Here is a 23,261-nt window from a genome sequence, read left to right on the forward strand (position 1 = left end):
CAATAACCTTGATTGGGAAGCGTCAGAGCAACAAGGGACACATAACAGAACTTGGATGAAAGACACAAGAGGACTACAGTGTGGCTGGGATTCCAAAGTGGGGGCTGTGGGTAAAATCCAACCTGAGCCCTACTTAGAGCAGAGAAATTCATGGGATTTAAGTTAGTTGTGACATACTTAAGACCCTTGCATTACAATGGGTCTACTCTAAGTAGGACTTATGTTGGATTTTACTCTTACTCTGGAAGGCTGAATCTGAGTTGAGTCAGGCCAATTTGGTCTGCCTCAGCCTGAATTCAAGGTGGTACCAGTCAGCCTGAGACACCCCAAGGGCTGCTTTGGACTTAGATCGGAATTTGGTATCTTGGCAGTCAAATACATTGCCGGCTATTTAATTATTGGTTTAAGCTAGTTTCGATGAATGAGACCAGACTTCCAAAGATGTGTCTTCTCGAGCAGATGGCCAAACCTTTGAAAACTTCCCGGCTTCATAAATTTACAAAGATGTTACCAAGTTATGGCTTCAGTTTGCAGGCAATTAACATTTCTAATACCAACATAAGAAATGCCATTAAACTTAGGATTTCAGACATTAGAAGTCAGACTAATATAGCTGCAGTATCAAAATCAAGGGCCATGAAATGGCTAGCCAGAACAAAATTCCACTTTAAAGAAGAAAAATATTTGTTCTTTGATATGAAACGGGTTCATCGAGTAGCCTTTACCCGGCTTCGGTTCAAGTTGATGGACACGATGTTACAGGGTAGATTCCAAGGTATTCCATTGAAAGATAGACTATGTATATGTGGCAACCCTGAAATAGAAGATTTAGCCCACTATTTACTTGAATGTTGTTTATATTCAAAATGTAGAGAACATTATGTTTTTAATACGCATGAGAGACTGGACAGCCAAGGATAAATTGTCCTTTCTCTTACGTGGTTCTAACTATTTTGTGACCCAGAGGGTTGCTCTCTTCGCTCTTAAAGCAGCCAGCATAAGGAAAAAAGAATTAGAAAAAATTGATTAATTAATAAGTTTTTATCAAATGTTGTAATATACAAGGGGCCTTATTAACTGTTAGTCATATATAATATATCATATACCAACTGTATATTGTTTTAAAATTTTAAATCATAAATTTTAAGTAATGTCTGTTTGTTCTTAATGATTATGTGATTTTTTGAAATGGTCAGAAGACTTATTCAATAAAGATCTTGGAATTGTTGTAGATCACAAGCTGAATATGAGCCAACAGTGCGATATGGCTGCAAGAAAGGCAAATGCTATTTTGGGCTGCATTAATAGAAGTATAGTTTCCAAATCACGTGAGGTACTGGTTCCTCTCTATTCGGCCCTGGTTAGGCCTCATCTAGAGTATTGCGTCCAGTTCTGGGCTCCACAATTCAAGAAGGATGCAGACAAGCTGGAGCGTGTTCAGAAGAGGGCAACCAGGATGATCAGAGGTCTAGAAACAAAGCCCTTTGAGGAGAGACTGAAAGAACTTGGCATGTTTCACCTTGAGAAGAGAAGGCTGAGGGGAGATGATAGCACTCTTCAAATACTTGAAAGGTTGTCAGACAGAGGAGGGCCAGGATTCACTTATTTACTGGTGGTCTAATCAGAAGCACTTAGGAAAGTCAGAGAGTACTAAGATGTTTGACTTCTTGGCTTATCCCAACTTTAGACTGCAGCTAACCTGAGGGAACAAATCAAATAAATGAAGTGCTGTTCCAAATCAGCCATGATGACGTTGGCATACTATGGGGCCATTCAAGTGCCCATGGCAGTGTCATCGATCTTTAGATAGATGTTCTCTCCAAAGCAAATATAATGGTACAAATTCAAGAAGGAAAGGGGTTCAAAGGCTACTAGTCCCTAGTGCTGATGGCTATGTGCAGTATGTCTATGCACACCAGTTGCTGGGGAACATGGGTGGGAGGGTGCTGTTGCACTTATGTCTTGCTTGTGGGTTTTCCATGGGCAGCTGCTTGGCCACTGTGTGTAGAGAATGCTGGGCTGGATGGAACCATGGTTCCATCCAGCAGGGGCCTTCTTCTTATGCTCTAATGGTGGGTGAGTACAAAGTGGCAGAGTTTAGTGGCAAGATGAGCTGTGTGACAATAATATTTCTGATGTCTTGGAGACTGTCTTTGTGGTGGATGATGATGTAAAGGGCCACAACATCCATAGTAGCTGAAGTAGGTGTTTTCTGGGAGATTGTCAATGTATTGTAGTTTCCTAAGGATGTCTGTGGTACCAGTCAGCCTGAGACACCCCAAGGGCTGCTTTGGACTGCTTTGAGATGGTGGTGGCCCACTCGCCCACGTGAGAAGGCTGGCGCAAGATGGACCATGAGTTCATGTGAGTCCATTGCATTCCACAGACTCACCTCCCTTTCCCTCCACACCCTCCTTTCTCTCACCTGCCACTGCTGCCGGAACTCACCTTGCTGTACGTCCTTCTCCCTGAAAGCCAAGTTGCACTTTAAAGGTAAGATCACTATTTTTAATAGAGCTTTGGCTGAAAATTACGGCGCCTGTAAAAGGCCATTTCACCAGATTTGTGACCATAGATCTATTAAAAGAGAACTCCCATGATCTTACCTTTAAAGCAAGGTAAGTCCTGGCGGTGCCAGCTCAGAAGTTAGGGAGGGAAGGAAGGAGGGAGCAGGGAGTCCAATAGACTCCCAGTCAGCCTTGCACCCAGCTTTCCTGGGGTGCCCAATGCACAGTGGGCACTCAGGAACCCACAAGGTTGACCCGCTTTGGGGGTGGGGAATCTTGCTTTGGTACCGAAGCAAGGTGGCCAAGCCCTGAAGCACCCTGAGTCAGATCAGGCAAAACCCTCTGACTCACCTTGGAGGCCATTTCAGAGCTCCAAAATGGCCTCCAAGGTGAGTCAGAGGGTTTTGCACAGCCCTAGTACTCAGGGCACAGAAAGGCATTGTAATCTGGACAGTAGCACCACCATATGGTCATCAAAAGGCATGTGTCATACATTGACACCCATTAGAATGTTAAATAATGTGATTTACTGGTACAGATAGTAAGAAGAGGATTCCACTCTTGTCTCTTGAAATTTTAAATTATATTTGTCTTTCTGAAATTAATCAGAATCTGGAACAAAATATTTAGTGAAAATTCTTTTTCCCCAGAAATTAGAAATTTATAATAAAAGATAAACCCAGAAGATTCTTCAACCAGAACTGACTCTGATGTGACATCACTGGGACCAACTCTGAAATGAATGGGAGGAAAAGAGACAGGTCTGAGAACTCAGAGCAAAAGGGGGGAAAGCCTCACAGAATCATAGAATAGTAGAGTTGGAAGGGGCCTATAAAGCCATCGAGTTTGGACTCAATGCCTGCTCAATGCGGGAATCCACCCTAAAGCATACCTGACAGATGGTTGTCCAGCTGCCTCTTGAATGTCTCTAGTGTGGGAGAGCCCACAACCTCCCTAGGTAACTGGTTCCATTGTCATACTGCTCTAACAGTCAGGAAGTTTTTCCTGATGTCCAGCCAGAATCTGGCTTCCTGTAACTTCAGCCTGTTATTCTGTGTCCTGCACTCTGGGATGATTGAGAAGAGATCCTGGCCTCATTTGAGATATTTATTATTTATTTTATTTATTACATTTTTATACCACCCAATAGCCGAAGTTCTCTGGGTGGTTCACAAAAATATCTGCTCAAATTGAAGCGTTCAACAATTAGACTTCCAAGATTAATGATATCAAAGGGAGGGACTGAGTTGGACTGGAAATTGCTGAAGGTGGGCTGGGATCTGGATGCTTGCTTTAATTCTCTCTTTTAATGTCGTCTGGCCATCTTGGTGAAAGTTGAAGGTGTCAGACTTCAAGAAGGATGCAGACAAGCTGGAGTGTGTTCAGAGGAGAGCAACGAGGATGATCAAGGGTCTGGAAACAAAGCCCTTTGAGGAGAGACTGAAAGAACTTGGCATGTTTCACCTTGAGAAGAGAAGGCTGAGGGGAGATGATAGCACTCTTCAAATACTTGAAAGGTTGTCAGACAGAGGAGGGCCAGGATTCACTTATTTACTGGTGGTCTAATCAGAAGCACTTAGGAAAGTCAGAGAGTACTAAGATGTTTGACTTCTTGGCTTATCCCAACTTTAGACTGCAGCTAACCTGAGGGAACAAATCAAATAAATGAAGTGCTGTTCCAAATCAGCCATGATGACGTTGGCATACTATGGGGCCATTCAAGTGCCCATGGCAGTGTCATCGATCTTTAGATAGATGTTCTCTCCAAAGCAAATATAATGGTACAAATTCAAGAAGGAAAGGGGTTCAAAGGCTACTAGTCCCTAGTGCTGATGGCTATGTGCAGTATGTCTATGCACACCAGTTGCTGGGGAACATGGGTGGGAGGGTGCTGTTGCACTTATGTCTTGCTTGTGGGTTTTCCATGGGCAGCTGCTTGGCCACTGTGTGTAGAGAATGCTGGGCTGGATGGAACCATGGTTCCATCCAGCAGGGGCCTTCTTCTTATGCTCTAATGGTGGGTGAGTACAAAGTGGCAGAGTTTAGTGGCAAGATGAGCTGTGTGACAATAATATTTCTGATGTCTTGGAGACTGTCTTTGTGGTGGATGATGATGTAAAGGGCCACAACATCCATAGTAGCTGAAGTAGGTGTTTTCTGGGAGATTGTCAATGTATTGTAGTTTCCTAAGGATGTCTGTGGTGTCCCCTATGCAGTTTGTGGTATTGGTGGCAAATGGTCAGAGAAAAATAATAATAATAATAATAATAATAATAATAATAATAATAATAATAATAATAATAATAATACATTTATATACTGCCCCATAGCCAAAGCTCTCTGTGTGGTTTACAAAAGTTAAAAACAGGGAACATTCAAAAGAAATTTACAAAATTTAAAACCATAAAATACATACAAAGAACAGATAATATCCATTTTAAAAACTATTCTGGGTTCAGTTAAAAAAACTCAGCATATGCTGTTAAATGCCTGGGAGAGGAGAAAAGTCTTGACCTGGCACCAAAAAGATAATGTTGGCACCAGGCGAGCCTCATCAGGGAGATCATTCCATAGTTGAGGGGCCACCACTGAAAAGTCCCTCTCCCTTGTTGCCACTCTTCGAGCTTTCCTCGGGGTAGGCACCCAGAGGAGGACCTTATATGTTGAGCGTAGTGTACGGGTAGGTTCATGTCAGGAGAGGCGTTCCATCAGGTATTGTGGTCCCAAGTTGTGTAAAACCAGCACCTTGAATTGGGCTCGGAAACATACAGGCAGCCAATACAAGTGGGCCAGAGTCAGTCTTATATGCTCCAATCGTCTGGTTCTGGTTATCAATCTGGCCTCTGCATTTTGCACAAGCTGCAACTTCTGAACCATCTTCAAAGGCTGCCCCATGTGGAGCGCATTGCAGTAATCTAATTTGGAGGTTACCAGTTCATTATTACAACTGAAGCTAGGTTATCCCTGTCCAGGTAGGGGCGTAGCTGGGCCACCAACCGAAGCTGGTAGAAGGCACTCTGTGCCTTCTAGAAGAACCCACAAGCTACGAACCTGCTCCTTCAGGGGTAGTGCAACCCCATCCAGAACAGGTTGAACACCCACTGTCCGGTCAGCTGAAGACCTTTTTATTCTCTCAGTATTTTAACACTTAATTTTAACTTAAATTTTAATTTTACTGTTCTAACTCTGTATTTTAATCTTATATCAATTTTTGCTATGTGGTTTTATCCTGGTTGTGGTTTTTATACTGTATTTTGTATTTGTGTTTTTAACCTGTTGGTTGTTTTATTATGGTTTTAATTTTTGTGAACCGCCCAGAGAGCTTCGGCTATTGGGCGGTATAAAAATGTAATAAGTAAAAATAAAATAATAGATAAGAAGAACCACCCACTAACAGCATCTCAGTCTTGTCTGGATTGAGTTTCAGTTTATTAGCCCTCATCCAGTCCATTGCCGCAGCCAAGCACTGGTTCAGCACATCCACAGCCTCACCTGATGAAGATGAAAAGGAGAAGTAGAGCTGTGTGTCATCAGCGTACTGATGACAACGCACTCCAAACCTCCAAATGACTGCACCCAATGGTTTCATGTAAATGTTAAGCAGCATGGGGGACAAAACTGACCCCTGCGGAACCCCATACTGGAGAATCACAGAGCCGAGCAATGTTCCCCCAGTACCACCTTCTGGAGCCGGCCAGCCAGGTAGGAGCGGAACCACTGTAATACAGTACCTCCCACTCCCAACTCAGCCAGACGCTCCAGAAAGATACCATGGTCGATGGTATCGAAAGCCGCTGAGAGATCAAGGCGAATCAACAGAGAGTCACACTCCCCCTGACTTTCTCTCGACATAGGTCATCATACAGGGCGACCAAGGCTGTTTCCATGCCAAAACCAGGCCTGAAACCTGACTGAAATGGATCCAGATAATCAGTCTCATCCAAGAGTGTCTGGAGCTGGCCCGCCACCACCTGCTCAAGGACCTTGCCCAGGAATGGAACATTTGCCACCGGCCTGTAGTTATTAAGATTTTCCAGTCCAGGGAAGATTTCTTCAGGAGTGCCTCTTTCAGACAGCCTGGGACCACTCCTCTCGCAGAGAAGCATTAATCACTTCCTTGGCCCAGCTGACTGTTCCATTCCTGCTAGCTTTAATTAGCCAAAAGGGGCAAGGATCCAATACAGAGGTGGTTGCATGAACCTGTCCAAGCACCTTGTCAACATCCTCAAGCTGTACCAACTGAAACTCATCCAAGAAAACTGGACAAGGCTGTGTTCTGGACACCTCACTAGATTCTCCTGCTATAACAGTGGAGACCAAGTCCTGGCAGATGCCAAAGATTTTATTCTAGAAGTGCCTAGCAAATTCATTACAGAGGGCCTCAGAGGGTTCTACCATGTCCTTGGGGCCAGCATGTAGAAGCCCCCGGACAACTTTGAAAAGCTCCGCTGGGCGGCAGATAGATGATTTGAAAGTGACAGCAAGGTTTTTTTTTTTGTTTTTTTTTTGCTGCCCTCACTGCCCCTGAATATACCTTACTATAGGCACTTACCAGTGTTTGGTTGCATCCATCTCAAGTGCCCTCAAGCCATCTCCTAGTTTGTTTCATTGCTCTCAACTCTGGGGTATTCCATGGAGCTGTAGGAGTTCTGCTCAGGAGCAATCGTGTCAACCGTCCAGGTCATTTCTGCATTCCACAGATCAACCAGGGTTTCGACAGGGGTGCCAGCCCTATCAGCCGGAAAACTCCCCAGAGCTCTTTGGAAACCATCTTGATCCATTAATCTCTGGGGGCAGACCATCTTAATAGGTCTTCCACCCTTGCTGAGGGGAAAAGATGCTGTAAGTCTAAACCTCAGCAGGCAGTGATCTGACCATGACAGATGTAAAGTCCCCCACTTCCAGATCACCATCTCCATGTCCAGTTGTGAAAACCAGGTCTAGAGTATGCCCTGCTACATGTGTTGGGCCAATGGCATGTTGGGACAGTCCCATGGTTGTCATGGAGACCATGAAATCCTGAGCTGCCCCAGATAAGGCTCCCTCGGCATGAATGTTGACATCCCCCAGAACCAACAGTCTGGGGGATCACAGCAGTGCAGCCGAGACCACCTCCGTCAGCTCACCTAGGGAGTCTGTTGAGCAGCAGGGTGGGCGGCACACCAGCAATCCCTAATCTGTCCCACTGACCTAGCACGAAGTGCAAACACTCTAGACCAGTAGTCACATGGACAGGGAGCCTGCAGAGGGAGATGGAATTCCTATAGACCACAGCAACCCCCCTCCCCGGCCCTCAGGTCTACCCTGATGCTGAACCAAGTACCCTGGTGGACATAGCTGGGAGAGACTAACTCCTCCTTGCTCACCCACCCAGGTCTCGGTCATACATGCCAGATTGTCTGCCTCATCCACAATTAAGTCATGGAGGAGGGAGGTCTTATTATGCACCCATCAGGCATTTAAAAGCAGCATCCAGAGGCCTGAGGGCTGGTTGATAGGGCAACAACAAACCTGTGGGTGAGGGGAGGACCGGAACATGGCACAGCCATTAACTGTCTGGGCCATGGTCCCCTTACCTGTTAAGTCCTCCTCACAACACCATATCTCCCTATACACTTCACTAATTGGGAGCCATTCAGATCCCCCCACTTGGCTCTGTGTCCCTCCTCCCAGGCACATAGCTTAAGACCCTCAGAAAAGAGCAGCAACAGCAAGCAGGCAGGTAGCAACAGACAGTTCTCCTCCTCCCTGGATGGTGCAGATGTTCCCTTCCTCCTGCAGGCACCGGCTGTCCTTGGAATGGAGTCCATGTAGCCAAACACCACAACAGTGACAGTGCCAATACCAACACTGGTGTTCTCTGGGTTGCTTGGTTTGAGTATTTTGTGTAGTGGAGAGAAAATGCCCGGTTAAGGATCTTGAGGTGTGCTCATGTAGATTTGGACCTGTAGGTCTGTAGGAAATTCCTTTAACTGCTGGTGTAGTTCCTTCTGGTATTCCTCAATGGAATCTAAGTTACCTAGTAAGGTACTTTAGAAGGTACCTGTTGAGGCTTCTTTTTCTTAGATGCTATAGTTTTGTTTTGTATCACTGGAATTGTATTTAACATCAATATTACCAGAATTATTTTAATGTTTTCCATTGACAGGGCTTTGCAAGTACTTTATTTATTTATTTATTTATTTATTTATTTATTTATTTAGAATATTTATATAGCGCTCCCCAAGGAAAAATTTTGGAGCGGTGTACAAGATAAAAATAAAATAAAAACAGAATAAAACATTTAAAACAAATTTTAAAAGAAGCAAATACAGAGACTCAAGGCTGCACATTAAGGAAAGGGTTCCTGGAATAAAGATGTTTTCAGGAGGCGTCGAAAGGAGTACAAGTTTGGAGCCTGCCTGACCTACAGAGGCAGGGAATTCTGTAGGAGGGGAGCCACCATGCTGAAGGCTCTTCCCCTGGTGGACTCCAATCGGAGGATGGATCTATGTGGAACCACCAGGAGCAGGCCCTCGGATGACCTCAGTGACCGGGCAGGTTGGTAGGGGAGAAGGCGGCGCTGTCTCAGGTATCCTTTCCCCAAGTTGTTTAGGGCTTTGTACACAAGATCAAGAACCTTAAACCTGGCCCAGTAGCGAATAGGCAGCCAGTGCAGTTCTTTAATTTTACAGGCTTCAAAATATAATGACGGTGCAATCCTATGCATGTTTACTCAGAAGAAAGTCCCACCAATGTTGAATGAGAGTGACTCCTACTAAATGTATTTAGGATTGGAGAAAGTGTCTCTGTGTTTGATCATTCTCTGGTACCACCCTATCTCTCCCTCTCATGCACACAGGCATGGCACAATAATAGAGTTTGAATGTGCCATTGGCGCCATTGGGTCCAAGCCCTGCTCACTGCAGTTTCCTTGACAGCATGCCTGACGGATGGATCTCCAGTCTCCACTTGAATTCCTCCAGACAGAGAATCCGCCACCTCCATAGCAAGTTGGTTCCATTGCCTGACTGCTCACACCATTAGGGCATTTCCCGCAATATTCAGTCAAAATCTGCTTTCCTGTTACTTAAACCTGTTATTTCATGATTATAAGCAACACCCCTCCCCCAGCCATACACTTCTTCCTCCATGCCATTAATAAGAACAGTTGAAGAGTACAGGGCCCAGGACTGAGCCCTGGGGCACCCTACTCAGTCCCTCCTTCCAGTTTCCTAAGAAACCATTGATGGGCATTCTTTAAGAACACAGAACAGCCATGCTGGATCAGAATAAGGTTCATCTAGTCCAACTTTCTGCTCGCACAATGGCCAACCAGCAACCACTCACCCATGTACCTCACCAACTGGTGTACATAGGCATACTGCCTCTGATACTGAAGGTAGTAGTACATAGCCATCAGGACTTGCAGTCATTGATAACTTCCTCCATGACTGTCTAATCCCCCTTTAAAGCCATCCAAATTGATGGCCATCACTACATCTTGTGGAAGTAAATTCCATAGTTCAAGACTGTGTTGTGTGAAGAAGTCCTACCTTTTATCTGTTCTGAATCTTATACCAATCAACTTCATGGGATGAACCCAGGTTCTAGGAAAGAGGAAGAAAAATGGCTCCCCATCACTTTCTCCACACCATACATAATTTTGTACACCTCTATCATATTCCCTGCTTACTCACCCCATTTTTTCTAAGCTAAACAATCTCAGTTGCTGTAACCATTCCTCATAGGGTAGTTATTTCAGCCCCATGATAATTTTGGTCGCCTTTTTATACTTTTCACAACTCTACAATATCCTTTTTTTAGGTGCACTGACCAGGACAGTATTCTAAGTGTGGTCTCACCATAGATTTGTATAAGGGGAGTATGATCTTGGCAATTTTATTTGCAATTCCTTTCCTAATTATGGCTAACATAGCATTTACCTTTTTCACAGTAGCTGCACACTGGGGCCTTAGCTAGACCTAAGGTTTATCCTGGGATCATCCCTGTTCATGTAAATGACACACAGGGGATCCCGGGAGCAGGCAGGGACGACCCCGGGATAAACCTTAGGTCTAGCTAAGGCCTGGGTTGGCCTTTTCGTTGAGCTGTCCACCACAACGCCAAGATCTTTTTCTCGGTCAGTAACTGCTAGTTCTAATCCCATCAGTTTATACTTGAAGCAAGGATTTTTTTGCCCCAGTGTGCATCACTTTGCATTGCACTTGCTTACATTGAACCACATTTGCCATTTTAATGCCCATTCTCCCAATTTAGAGAGGTCCTTTTGGAGCTCCTCCCAATCTCTTTTCATTTTAACCACCCCAAATAACTTGGTGTCAACAGCACACTTGGTCACTTCACTGCTCACTCCTAATTCTAGAACATTTGTGAACAAGTTGAAAAGCATTGGTCCCAAAACAGATCACTGTGGGACCCCACTATTTACATCCATCCATTGGGAGAATTACTGTTTGTTCCTACTCTCTGCTTTCTTTAACCAGTTACTAATCCATACAAAGTCCTTCTCTCTTATTCTATGACTGCTAAATTTGCTCAGGAGGCTTTGGTGAGGGACTTCCACAAAAGCTTTTTGGAATTCCAAGTAAATAGTGCCTATGGGATCATCCCTATCCACATGTTTATTGACCCTCTCAAAGAACTCTAAAAGATTAGTGAGACAGGACCTCACTTGGTAGGAGCCATGTTGATTCTTTTTCAGCAGGGCTTGTCCCTCTATGTTTAAAAAGATAAAATGTTTGTTTAGATATGGAGAACATATCTAAACAAACAGCATCTGAAGACCAAGGAGATATATTGAAAAAGTCTGAGATAGTTCTGGAGAAGCACCAATCAGGGTTGGGTGTGTGTATCCCAAACTATGAACATCCCTTGGACCACAGTTAAATCCATTATTACAACATGGAAAGAATATGGTACAACCGCAACTTTGCCTAGAGAGAACTCAGTGACCAGATAAGGAAGACATTAGTCAGAGAAGCAACCAAGAGGCCAATGGTAACTCTGAAGGATGTTGTCATAAGGCCAACGGGCAGCCTTCTTGAGTCAGGCTGGGGTGGTGTGCACAAAGTTTCTTCTCAAGGGGCTGGAGGGGTAGAATTAGCATTGCAGTGTGAGGCACAATTAGACTCGCGGTTCACCTGTTGGTTACTGTTACGGGTAAGCATTTGAGGTCTACATATGTCAGTAATGCATGGAATATAGAAAAGTTATTGTGTTGAATTTAACAGCTAGAGACTTCCTTTCTGATGAATAAGTAAGCATTGACTATGTTACTTTTAAATGTAGGTTTCTCTTAATCCTTCCATGATTTGTTTACAGGCCGTATGTTTCTGTCATATCATTGTACTTTGGCCTGCACCTGTGCTTATAAAAGTGTACAGAGACTTTTAAACGTTATTTTGTAAAATGTAATAGCTAGAGACTTCCTTTCTGAGCAACAACTAAACTTTGACTAGATTAGGTGTCTCTTAATCCCTTCATGATTTATCATTGTATAATTGTACTTTGGTGCTAATCTTTGGCAAGAAAAAGAAGCGATATAAGTGGTTTTTGGATTCAAATGAAATTGACCAGGTGGATTCATTTATTTATCTTGGCTTAGATTTTACTTCCACAGGATCATGGGCACCGCAGTTAAAAAGAAACGAACTAAAGGCAACGGTGTGTGCAAAATCCTTGAACAGGCTCTTGAATTATAGACATCCTGCTTCTCTTTTGCCAGTTATTAATGTGTACAAGGCTAAAGTGTTGCCGATACAAATTTATGGGGCTGAAATCTGGGGCTTTTCTAATAGTAGGGAAATAGAAAGGGTCCAAAACCGTTTCTTACGTATGATTTTAGGGGTTGCATTTGCCTGTCCAGCATATGTGCTTAGATCGGAATTTGGTATCTTGGCAGTCTTAGATCAAATACATTGCCGGCTATTTAATTATTGGTTTAAGCTAGTTTCGATGAATGAGACCAGACTTCCAAAGATGTGTCTTCTCGAGCAGATGGCCAAACCTTTGAAAACTTCCCGGCTTCATAAATTTACAAAGATGTTACCAAGTTATGGCTTCAGTTTGCAGGCAATTAACATTTCTAATACCAACATAAGAAATGCCATTAAACTTAGGATTTCAGACATTAGAAGTCAGACTAATATAGCTGCAGTATCAAAATCAAGGGCCATGAAATGGCTAGCCAGAACAAAATTCCACTTTAAAGAAGAAAAATATTTGTTCTTTGATATGAAACGGGTTCATCGAGTAGCCTTTACCCGGCTTCGGTTCAAGTTGATGGACACGATGTTACAGGGTAGATTCCAAGGTATTCCATTGAAAGATAGACTATGTATATGTGGCAACCCTGAAATAGAAGATTTAGCCCACTATTTACTTGAATGTTGTTTATATTCAAAATGTAGAGAACATTATGTTTTTAATACGCATGAGAGACTGGACAGCCAAGGATAAATTGTCCTTTCTCTTACGTGGTTCTAACTATTTTGTGACCCAGAGGGTTGCTCTCTTCGCTCTTAAAGCAGCCAGCATAAGGAAAAAAGAATTAGAAAAAATTGATTAATTAATAAGTTTTTATCAAATGTTGTAATATACAAGGGGCCTTATTAACTGTTAGTCATATATAATATATCATATACCAACTGTATATTGTTTTAAAATTTTAAATCATAAATTTTAAGTAATGTCTGTTTGTTCTTAATGATTATGTGATTTTTTGAAATGGTCAGAAGACTTATTCAATAAAGATCTTGGAATTGTTGTAGATCACAAGCTGAATATGAGCCAACAGTGCGATATGGCTGCAAGAAAGGCAAATGCTATTTTGGGCTGCATTAATAGAAGTATAGTTTCCAAATCACGTGAGGTACTGGTTCCTCTCTATTCGGCCCTGGTTAGGCCTCATCTAGAGTATTGCGTCCAGTTCTGGGCTCCACAATTCAAGAAGGATGCAGACAAGCTGGAGCGTGTTCAGAAGAGGGCAACCAGGATGATCAGAGGTCTAGAAACAAAGCCCTATGAAGAGAGACTGAAAGAACTGGGCATGTTTAGCCTGGAGAAGAGAAGATTGAGGGGAGACATGATAGCACTCTTTAAATACTTAAAAGGTTGTCACACAGAGGAGGGCCAGGATCTCTTCTCGATCCTCCCAGAGTGCAGGACACGGAATAACGGGCTCAAGTTAAAGGAAGCCAGATTCCGGCTGGACATCAGGAAAAACTTCCTGACTGTTAGAGCAGTGCGACAATGGAATCAGCTACCTAGGGAGGTTGTGGGCTCTCCCACACTAGAGGCATTCAAGAGGCAGCTGGACAACCATCTGTCAGGGATGCTTTAGGGTGGATTCCTGCATTGAGCAGGGGGTTGGACTCGACGGCCTTGTAGGCCCCTTCCAACTCTGCTATTCTATGAAGACATTCATTCATTCATTCAATTGTACTTTGGCCTTCACTTGTGTTTATAAAGGTGCACAGAGACTTTTTGTGTTTTCATATTTTATTTTGCTCCAATTTGCAATTAATTATGTTTGTTTAGTTATACTGGACTTTTTTTGATATTAAAATTAAAACTTCATAATACATTATTATTAAAACTTCATAGTACATTGTTATAGAAGAAAGCCTAATTCTTTTTAAAAAACTTTATGTATATATAAAATTTGTATTATATCTATCAGATTAAATCTGATAGCATTGTGGTCATTGTTTTGAGTTGGTTCAACAACACTCACATCTTGCATTAAGTTCTAGGCAGCACCGCTTAGGATCAAATCCAGAGTTCCCTCCGCTCTGGTTGGTTCCATGACCAACTGCTCCAGGGCACAGTCATGTAGGGCATCGAGACCACTAAGATCTCGAGGAAATACCATATTACGACCATGCTACAGTTGGAGAACTGAAGCTAAGCGGTAGTTGGCTGTCCATCCTTTCCAACTTTCCTTCTTTTGTTGTTCTCCAGGATGCGATTCTGGCTTTGGAAAGGCGGCTGCCCACCACTTAGACACTCTGGGATTTACAGTCTATGCCAGTGTGCTGGACTTGAAGAGCCCAGGCGCAGAAGAGCTTCAGCGGAGCTGCTCACCAAACTTAACACTGCTGGAAATGGACCTGACCAAAGCAGAGGACATTCAGAGAGTCCTGCACTTCATCAAAGCTCAGACAGTGAGGACAGGTAATTCGAGGGCAATGTCAATATGAACAGCATTCAAAGTGACTGCACAAATATGTTTTGCTGCTTTTGCAACCAAAGCTTTTTGTTATGTAAGTTAAACATTCTAGCCTGACAGTAACCAGTTGTCACATTTCCAGAGTCTGAGCCTAGCTGTTGAAGATTCAAGGGTCCAAGAGTTCCAAGGTTGTTAGCACAAATAAGTTTCAGGCCAAAGGCCAGGTCTGAATGGTCCAGGTCTCAAGGCAACACCACAGACAAGTAAGACCAAATCTGTCTGATGTGGGGTGATCAGTCCCAATCAGACCTGGGACCCAAAAGGAGTTGGAGTAATGAGTCTGCAAACAAGAGCTCTTCTACTATCGATTACTCCAAATGCATATTGAGAATTGAACTTCAAATTACAAGCACCAAGTAGCCCATAGATAGAATTATTATTATTATTATTATTATTATTATTATTATTAATAATAATAATTTGTATCCTACCTTTTGCCCAATACTGGGCCTCAAGGCGGCCTTACAAAATTTAAAACATATACATTTTAAACCTAGGAAAATAAATGTACATTTTTTTTTTAAAAAAATACAATATTAAAACATTTTACAAGTCCTTAACATAGATGGAGGACCAGATTATTTTCCAAAGGCCTGCTGGAACAAACAAGTTTTAGCCTGCTTCCCAAGTTTTAGCCTGCTTCCAAAGCCCATCAAAGAGGGAGCCAGTCTAGCTTTCCCGGGAAGAGAGTTCCAAAGTACTGGAGCAGCCACCGAGAAGGCCCTCTCCCATGTTCCTACCAAGCGTGCCTGTGAAGATGGTGGGACTGAAAGAAGGGTTTCTCCAGAAGATCTCAAAGCACGGACAGGCTCATAAGGGAGAATTTCGTCCCTATCCAGCCATACTCATCACTCACTACAAAGGGAGGCAAACCCCACTCTGTGAGACTTTGCGCTGGGGATTATGGGGTCTCAAGGTGTACCTTCCTGATGTTATGAGATCTCCCAATTGGCTGATCTTAAGGCCAGTTTAATACCCATCAATCCACAGTCACTGCATGGCCATTGACTTAATCCATTGTCTGGCCATTACCACACCACTGGTTTGGCTGTTAAGCCACATCTATTAATCCAGTCGCTGTAGGCGCACATAGATCATAGAAACATAGAATCATAGAATAGTAGAGTTGGAAGGGGCCTACAAGGCCATCGAGTCCAACCCCCTGCTCAATGCAGGAATCCACCCTACAACATATTTGACAGATGCTTGTCCAGCTGCCTCTTGAATGCCTCTAGTGTGGGAGAGTCCACAACCTCCCTAGGTAACTGATTCCATTGTCATACTGCTCTAACAGTCAGGAAGTTTTTCCTGATGTCCAGCTGGAATCTGACTTCCTGTAACTCCCATTATTCCGTGTCCTGCACTCTGGGAGGATCGAGAAGAGATCCTGGCCCTCCTCTGTGTGACAACCTTTTAAGTATTTGAAGAGTGCTATCATGTCTCCCCTCAATTTTCTCTTCTCCAGGCTAAACATGCCCAGTTCTTTCAGTCTGTCTTCATAGGGCTTTGTTTCCAGACCCCTGATTATCCTCGTTGCCCTCCTCTGAACACGCTCCAGCTTGCCTGCGTCCTTCTTGAAGTGTGGTGCCCAGAACTGGATGCAATACTCTAGATGAGGCCTAACCAGGGCCATGCTGGCTTCTAGTAATCACTGCATTGTTTTCAAGGTGCTTACAGACTGACTTCTTTATAAACTGCTCCAAAATTTTCCCAGGGATGGATGTCAGACTAACTGGTCCCAGGTTCCTTTTTGCCCTTTTTGAAGATAGGGACATTAGCCCTCCTCCAGTCATCTGCCACTTCATCTGTCTTCCATGATTTTGCAAAGATAGACAGTGCTAGCTCCTTTATTACTTCTGCTAGCTCTTTTATTACTCTAAGATGCAGTTCATTGGGCCATGGAGAGTTGAACTTGTTCAAAGAAATTAGGTTTGTTTATCAATCTCAAACTGCAATCCTGCCCCTTCAGCTTGTACTTCACTTTTGCTCAGGGGCTCATAGACCTGCTTTTGGGAGAAGACTGAACCAAAGTAGGAATTCAGCATTTTGGCCTTTTCCTTGTCATCTGTTATTAATCTGCCATCCTCAATAAGCAGTTGAACCACCATTTCTTTCTTCAGTCTTTTACTATGCACGTACCTGAAGAAAGTTTTTTTTGTTACTTTTACCCTTCCTTGCTAGCCTCAGCACATTCTCAGCTTTAACCTGCCTGACGCCGTTTTGGCACTTCTGTGCTACCTGTCTGTACTCTTCTTTTGTAGCCTGGCCTTCCTTCCACTTCCTATAGGCATCCTTTTTTGTTTTCAGGTCATCTCTAAGCTTTTTGTGGAGCCACATTGGTTTCCTCTGTTGTCTTCTATCTTTTTTCTTGTTGGATTTTTTTGTAATTGTGCCTTTAACGTTTCCTTCTGCGAAAACTCACTTAAAAAAAAAAACACCTCCCATATACATTTATGATCATATTGTGCATAGATAGAAGCTAGTGTAGTCAAAGAGGGGAAGCAGCTTTTAGGAGCCCTCAGGTAGCTGAAGTAGGCCTCTTTCGTAGCAAAGTTTTCTGACCTCTCCCTCACCTTGCCAATTAGTGCCAGGCAGCTGTAGCTCCACATTTCATAGAATCATAGAGTAGCAGAGTTGGAAGGGGCCTACAAGGTCATCGAGTCCAACCCCCTGCTCAATGCAGGAATCCACCCTAAAGCATCCCTGACAGATGGTTGCCAAGCTGCCTCTTGAATGACTCTAGTGTGGGAGAGCCCACAACCTCCCTTGGTAACTGATTACATTGTCGTACTGCTCTAACAGTCAGGAAGTTTTTCCTGATGTCCAGCTGGAATCGGACTTCCTGTAACTTGACCCCGTTATTCCGTGTCCTGCACTCTGGGAGGATCAAGAAGAGATCCTGGCCCTCCTCTGTGTGACAACCTTTTAAGTATTTGAAGAGTGCTATCATGTCTCCCCTCAATCTCCTCTTCTCCAGGCTAAACATGCCCAGTTCTTTCAGTCTCTCTTCATAGGGCTTTGTTTCTAGACCTCTGATCATCCTGGTTGCCCTCCTCTGAACATGCTCCAGCTTGTCTGCGTCCTTCTTGAATTGTGGAGCCCAGAACTGGACGCAATACTCTAGATGAGGCCTAACCAGGGCTGAATAGAGAGGAACCAGTACCTCACGCAGTTTGGAAGCTATACTTCTATTAATGCAGCCCAAAATAGCATTTGCCTTTCTTGCAGCCATATCACACTGTTGGCTCGTATTCAGCTTGCGATCTACAACAATTCCAAGATCCTTCTCATTTGTAGTATTGCGGAGACAAGTATCCCCCATCTTGTAACTGCATTTGGTTCTATTTCCTAGTTGTAGAACTTGGCATTTATCCCTATTAAATTTCATTCTGTTGTTTTCAGCCCAGCACTCCAGCCTATCAAGATCACTTTGAAGTTTGTTTCTGTCTTCCAGGGTATTAGCTATCCCACCCACTGGGCCCAGGACTGAGCCCTGCAGTACCCCACTTGTTACCTCCCCCCAGTTTGAGAGGGTACCGTTGATAAGCACTCTTTGAGTCCGATTTTGTAGCCAACTGTGAATCCACCTAATAGTTGTTCCATCTAGCCCACTTTTAGCTAGTTTGTTAATCCGAATATCATGGGGCACTTTGTCCAAAGCTTTGCTGAAGTCAAAATATATTATGTTCACAGCATTCCCACAGTCCACAAGGGAGGTTACCTGATCAAAAAATGAGATCAAATTAGTCTGACAGGATTTGTTCCTGACAAATCCATGCTGGCTTTTAGTAACTACTGCATTGTTTTCAAGGCGTTTACAGATTGACTTCTTTATGATCTGCTCTAAATTTTTCCCAGGGATGGATGACAGACTGACCGGTCTGTAGTTCCCAGGTTCCTCCTTTTTGAAGATACGGACAACGTTAGCCCTCCTCCAGTGATTCGGCACGTCACCCGTCTTCCATGATTTTGCAATGATAATCAACAGCAGTTCTTCCGCTAGCTCTTTCATTTCTCTAGGATGCAGGTCATTAGGCCTTGGAGATTTGAACTCATTCAAGAAAATTAGGTGTTCTTTGACCATTTGTTTATCAATCTCAAACTGCAATCCTGCCCCCTCAACTTCTGCTTCACTTTTTCCAGGGAGGTCATAAACCCGCTTTTGGGAGAAGACTGAGGCAAAGTAGGAATTGAACACTTCAGCCTTTTCTTTGTCATCTGTTATCAATTTGCCATCCTCATTAAGCAGTTGAACCACTATTTCTTTCCTCTGTCTTTTACTACCCACGTATCTGAAGAAAGCCTTTTTATTGCTTTTAAAATCCCTTGCTAACCTCAGCTCATTCTCAGCTTTAGCTTTCCTGATGCCATTTCACCACTTCTGTGCTACCTGTCTGTACTCTTCTTTTGTAGCCTAGCCTTCCTTCCACTTCCTATATGTATCCTTTTTTGTTTTCAGGTCATCTCTAAGCTTTTTGTGGAGCCACATTCGTTTCCTCTTTTGTCTTCTATCTTTTTTCCTTGTTGGAATTGTTTGTAATTGTGCCTTTAAAATTTCCTTTTTTAAATACTCCCACCCATCTTGCACTCCTTTTCTCGTTAGGCTCACTTGCCATTGGACCTTACTTAAAATAGTTCCAAGTTTATTAAAATCAGCTTTCCTAAAATCCAGAGTACGTGTATGGCTACACTCAGCTTTTGCTTCCTTTATAATCAAGAATTCAAGTATGACGTGGTCACTTTCCCCCAGTGTTCCCGTAACTGCCGTTTTATCCACTAAGTCATCCCTATTGGTCAATATCAAGTCAAGGATTGCTGATCCTCTAGTTCCTTCCTCCACTTTCTGTAGGAGGAAGTTATCACCCACACGTCAGGAATTTCTTGGAAGAGCCGCTTTTGGCAGTATTTGTCTTCCAACAGATATCAGGGTAATTGAAGTCCCCCATCACTACTACATCACACTTCCTTGAAACACTGGCAATTTGTTTCTCAAAGGTTTCATCATCGTCTTCTCCTTGATTGGGTGGTCAGTAGTAGACTCCGATTATCATGTTCTTTTTATTCCTTGCCCCATTTATTTTAATCCAGATGCTCTCGATGGGGCTCCCAGCCTCATCCACCTGTATTTCTGTGCAGGGATAGGTATTTTTAACATATAGTGCAATTCCACCTCCCTTTCTATTTCTTCTGTTCTTTTTGAACAAGTTCTATCCTTCAATTGCTATATTCCAGTCATGGGAGTCATCCCACCAAGTTTCATTTATACCTATCAGGTCGTATTTGCCTTCATGTAATAAGAGTTCAAGTTCGTTCTGTTTGTTTCCCATGCTCTGGGCATTAGTATATAGACATCGAAGACCATGTGTTTTATAGTCTGGCTTTGTTCCTACATTTTTGCGGACACTATTTTGGGACTCTGTTGGAGCTGTTCTCTGTACTGTGGTGCATTGTTGCCTTGAAGTTTACGTCTCCCGCCCCTGTAGGATTCAGTTTAAAGCCCTCCTGATGAAGTTCTTCATGCTGTGTCCGAACACATTCTTTCCAGCCCTTGTGAGGCGCAACCCATCCCTTGCCAGCAGTCCATCTTTTACGTTTGACTGCTGACTACCAAGTCAGAAGACAATCTTATTGCTGGAGGTGCAATGCTCTAGGGAGAGCTGCTCACAGTTGTTATTCCAGAAGATGTTACAAAGGCTACTTTGAGCCATTGTTCTACAGGATGCTGTAACTGCTGACATGGCCATCGTTGTTCTCAGACTGTGAGGACCATCTTCACCCAGTTTTCAGAAGAGCTTATGGCATGGTTTCTGAGACCCCCTAATACTCCACTGCCCACAGCCTTTCTGGAACCCACCATCATTCATACTAAAGGGACCCATTCACCTAAAGCCTAATATGAACTATGGATACATAAATGCTGCTGATACATAAATGATAACACATAAAATTGAAATGTAACGCACAAAATGCAATGCCTAGTCTCAAGCAAGGGTCTGGTGGGAGAAAGGGCACAGTCCAGTCCAGAAGGGCTCACGCCATAAACCAGCCAAGGAAGCAGTCCAAAGGCAAGAGAAGCTGGATTCAGAAAAGTCTCTCAGCCTTACACCGCTGTTTTTATGCAGAGGCTGTCAGAGCCATGCCTAAGTCTCAGCCTCCTACAACTGAGTAGTCCTTGTCTCACAAGGAGGCCTCAGGTTCAGTCTAGTGCTCTTGAGTTTCTGTCTTTTCAGGGGTTTCCCCCAAGGGCTTAGGGGTTTCTGTGCCTTGACTTCTGAGGCAGAGTCCTTATCCTCCACAGGGTGGTTTCTGATCCTTCCGCTTTTTCTCTATAGAGAAGCCTTTGTCCAGCAGAGGCATAATACTTTAAATAAGTACTCCTGTTCTGTAAAGAGGCCAAAATCTGCCCCAAGAACCCCTATTCTAGGTTTTAGTGTAGAGGATAACATAGTAAATAATGTGAGGATATCTCCACCTCACCTAGGCAATGGATACAGAGCCATCCATTTCTTGAAACTTGCCTATATTTTCCAGCGAAAAAAGTTGTAAGCATGGTTTGAAAGTGTAATTCTATAAATGCAGTTCTCAATGAAGCAAAAGTAAGAGTTGTAGGCACTGGATTCTTTCATGATCTATTTTGAACAGATACTACCACATTGAGAGAATTTGAGAAACTAATGGACTCTAAGGCCACAGCTAGACCTAAGGTTTATCCTGGGATCATCCAGGGTTCGCCCCTGCCTGAGCACTGGATCTCCTGTGTGTCACCTAGATGAACAGGTTTGATCCCTGGACAATCCAGGGATAAACCTTAGGTCTAGCTATGGCCTAAGTCCTGATTATTGTCTATCCCATATATCCAATCTCTCACATTAATTTTTCCTACAGGAGTAATAAAGATATTATATAGTTTTTTTCAGGTTTTAGCAGCTCTTGGCATAACTTGCCTAACCTGCCTTCTTCATTTCTCTCTAACAACAGTGGGCAAGGCAATCCTCAGGCGTATCCAAAAGTATTTTAATACTTTTGCGATCTAGTTGCTACATACAACAAATATGTCTCTACCCTATAAGAAAGGGAGCAGAGTGTCCCTTTTCATTCCTTTTATTCCATTTCTATTCCACCCTTAGCCAAAGTTCTCTGGGCAGTTTAAAAAAGGTTAAATCCTAAAAATACAATATAATAACATAATATAAAACCAGTTACATACTAAAATGTAACTACTTTAAGCAATAAACAATCAATCCCCAGGGCCTGTTATGATGTCAAATGCCTGAGAATAGAGAAAAGTCTTAACCTGTCACTGAAATATGATACTTATGCCAGGCAGGTTTCATAGGGAGACCATTCCATCACTGAGAAGCCACTACTGAGAAGGCCCTCTTCCTTGTTGCTACCTTCGGGGGCCCAGAAGAGGGCCTCAGATGATGATTGTAGTGTCTGGGTAGGCTCATACCAGGAAATGCTCTATCAGGTATTGTTATTAGTATTAGGATTTATTACATCTCTATAATGCCCCACAGCCGAAGCTCTCTGGTCTGTTTACAAAGCTTAAAAATACTAGAAATACAAATTGCAAAATTTAAAAATATAAAAAACACACAAACAAACAATATACACAGAGGCAACATACACCCCAGGTATTGCTATCCTGAGCTGTGTAAGGCTCTGTAGGCCAAAAACAGCACGTCGAATTGGGCTAAAAAATGTACAGGCAGCCAGTGCAAGTGGGCCAGAGTCGGACTTATGTGTTCAGAACTTCTGGTCCCTGATATTTCAATGGCCCAACATCAGGTAGGCACAATCAAAGCTGTATTCCAACAGATCATGGGGACTACAGCTCTTCACCTGCCAAATCTTGCTTGCTGCTACACCTGGAACCCTGGTAGCAAGAGCTGGGAGAGATTATTAACCCTCCATGCCGTAACAGTTGGGTTAGCATGTTCACCCAGGATCCAACCCTGGACTGCAGAGCTCTTTCCAATCGACTGAGTTGAGGTTTAGTAGCAATGCACCTCCATGTCTAGTCTGCAGGTGTAGTTCCAGATCTATCACAGCAACCCACATGCACCTTCTTGCGCACAGATGAGCTGTGTGGCATCCTTCTACCAAGTCAGGCCAGAATTATCCCCTCTGACTGGCCGTGGCTCTCCAAGGACCCAGGCAGGGGTCAGTCTCTCTCTCTCTCTCTCTGAACTGCTGCCCATTATCTTTTTAATGCTGGGGATTAAGTCTGAGACCAGGGGCTCTGCCAGGAACCAACAGCCCCTCCCCACAGCTCTCATCTGTGGGCACACACTGTATAGAGTTTACAGGAAATATGGGATCAAAACCACCCACAGGGATAACAATGGTCCAGTTGACCAATGGAGAGAGTTGAGTTTAGCTTTAAAGCAATAAACAAACAAACAAACAAACCAACAAACCACAAAATACCTTTCCTGGTCTGTTCAGATCCACATTGCCACTGTACGAACAGAGTGCTGGACTAGATGGACCCTCAGTGTGATCCAGTATCAGGGCAC

General features: G+C 43.4%; 1 protein-coding gene across 1 annotated transcript in view; it reads left to right on the plus strand.

Annotated features, from left to right (window-relative positions):
• The window catches only part of HSD11B2 (hydroxysteroid 11-beta dehydrogenase 2), a 71,733-nt gene that overhangs the window by 45,885 nt on the left and 2,587 nt on the right, over positions 1–23,261 (plus strand). Inside the window, exon 2 of the mRNA XM_063141490.1 lies at positions 14,472–14,684. Coding sequence (XP_062997560.1) covers positions 14,472–14,684 — 213 coding nt within the window. The remainder of the gene's footprint in view (positions 1–14,471; positions 14,685–23,261) is intronic.

Source organism: Elgaria multicarinata, chromosome 14 (genome assembly GCF_023053635.1).
Source record: "Elgaria multicarinata webbii isolate HBS135686 ecotype San Diego chromosome 14, rElgMul1.1.pri, whole genome shotgun sequence".
NCBI classification, from domain to species: domain Eukaryota; kingdom Metazoa; phylum Chordata; class Lepidosauria; order Squamata; family Anguidae; genus Elgaria; species Elgaria multicarinata.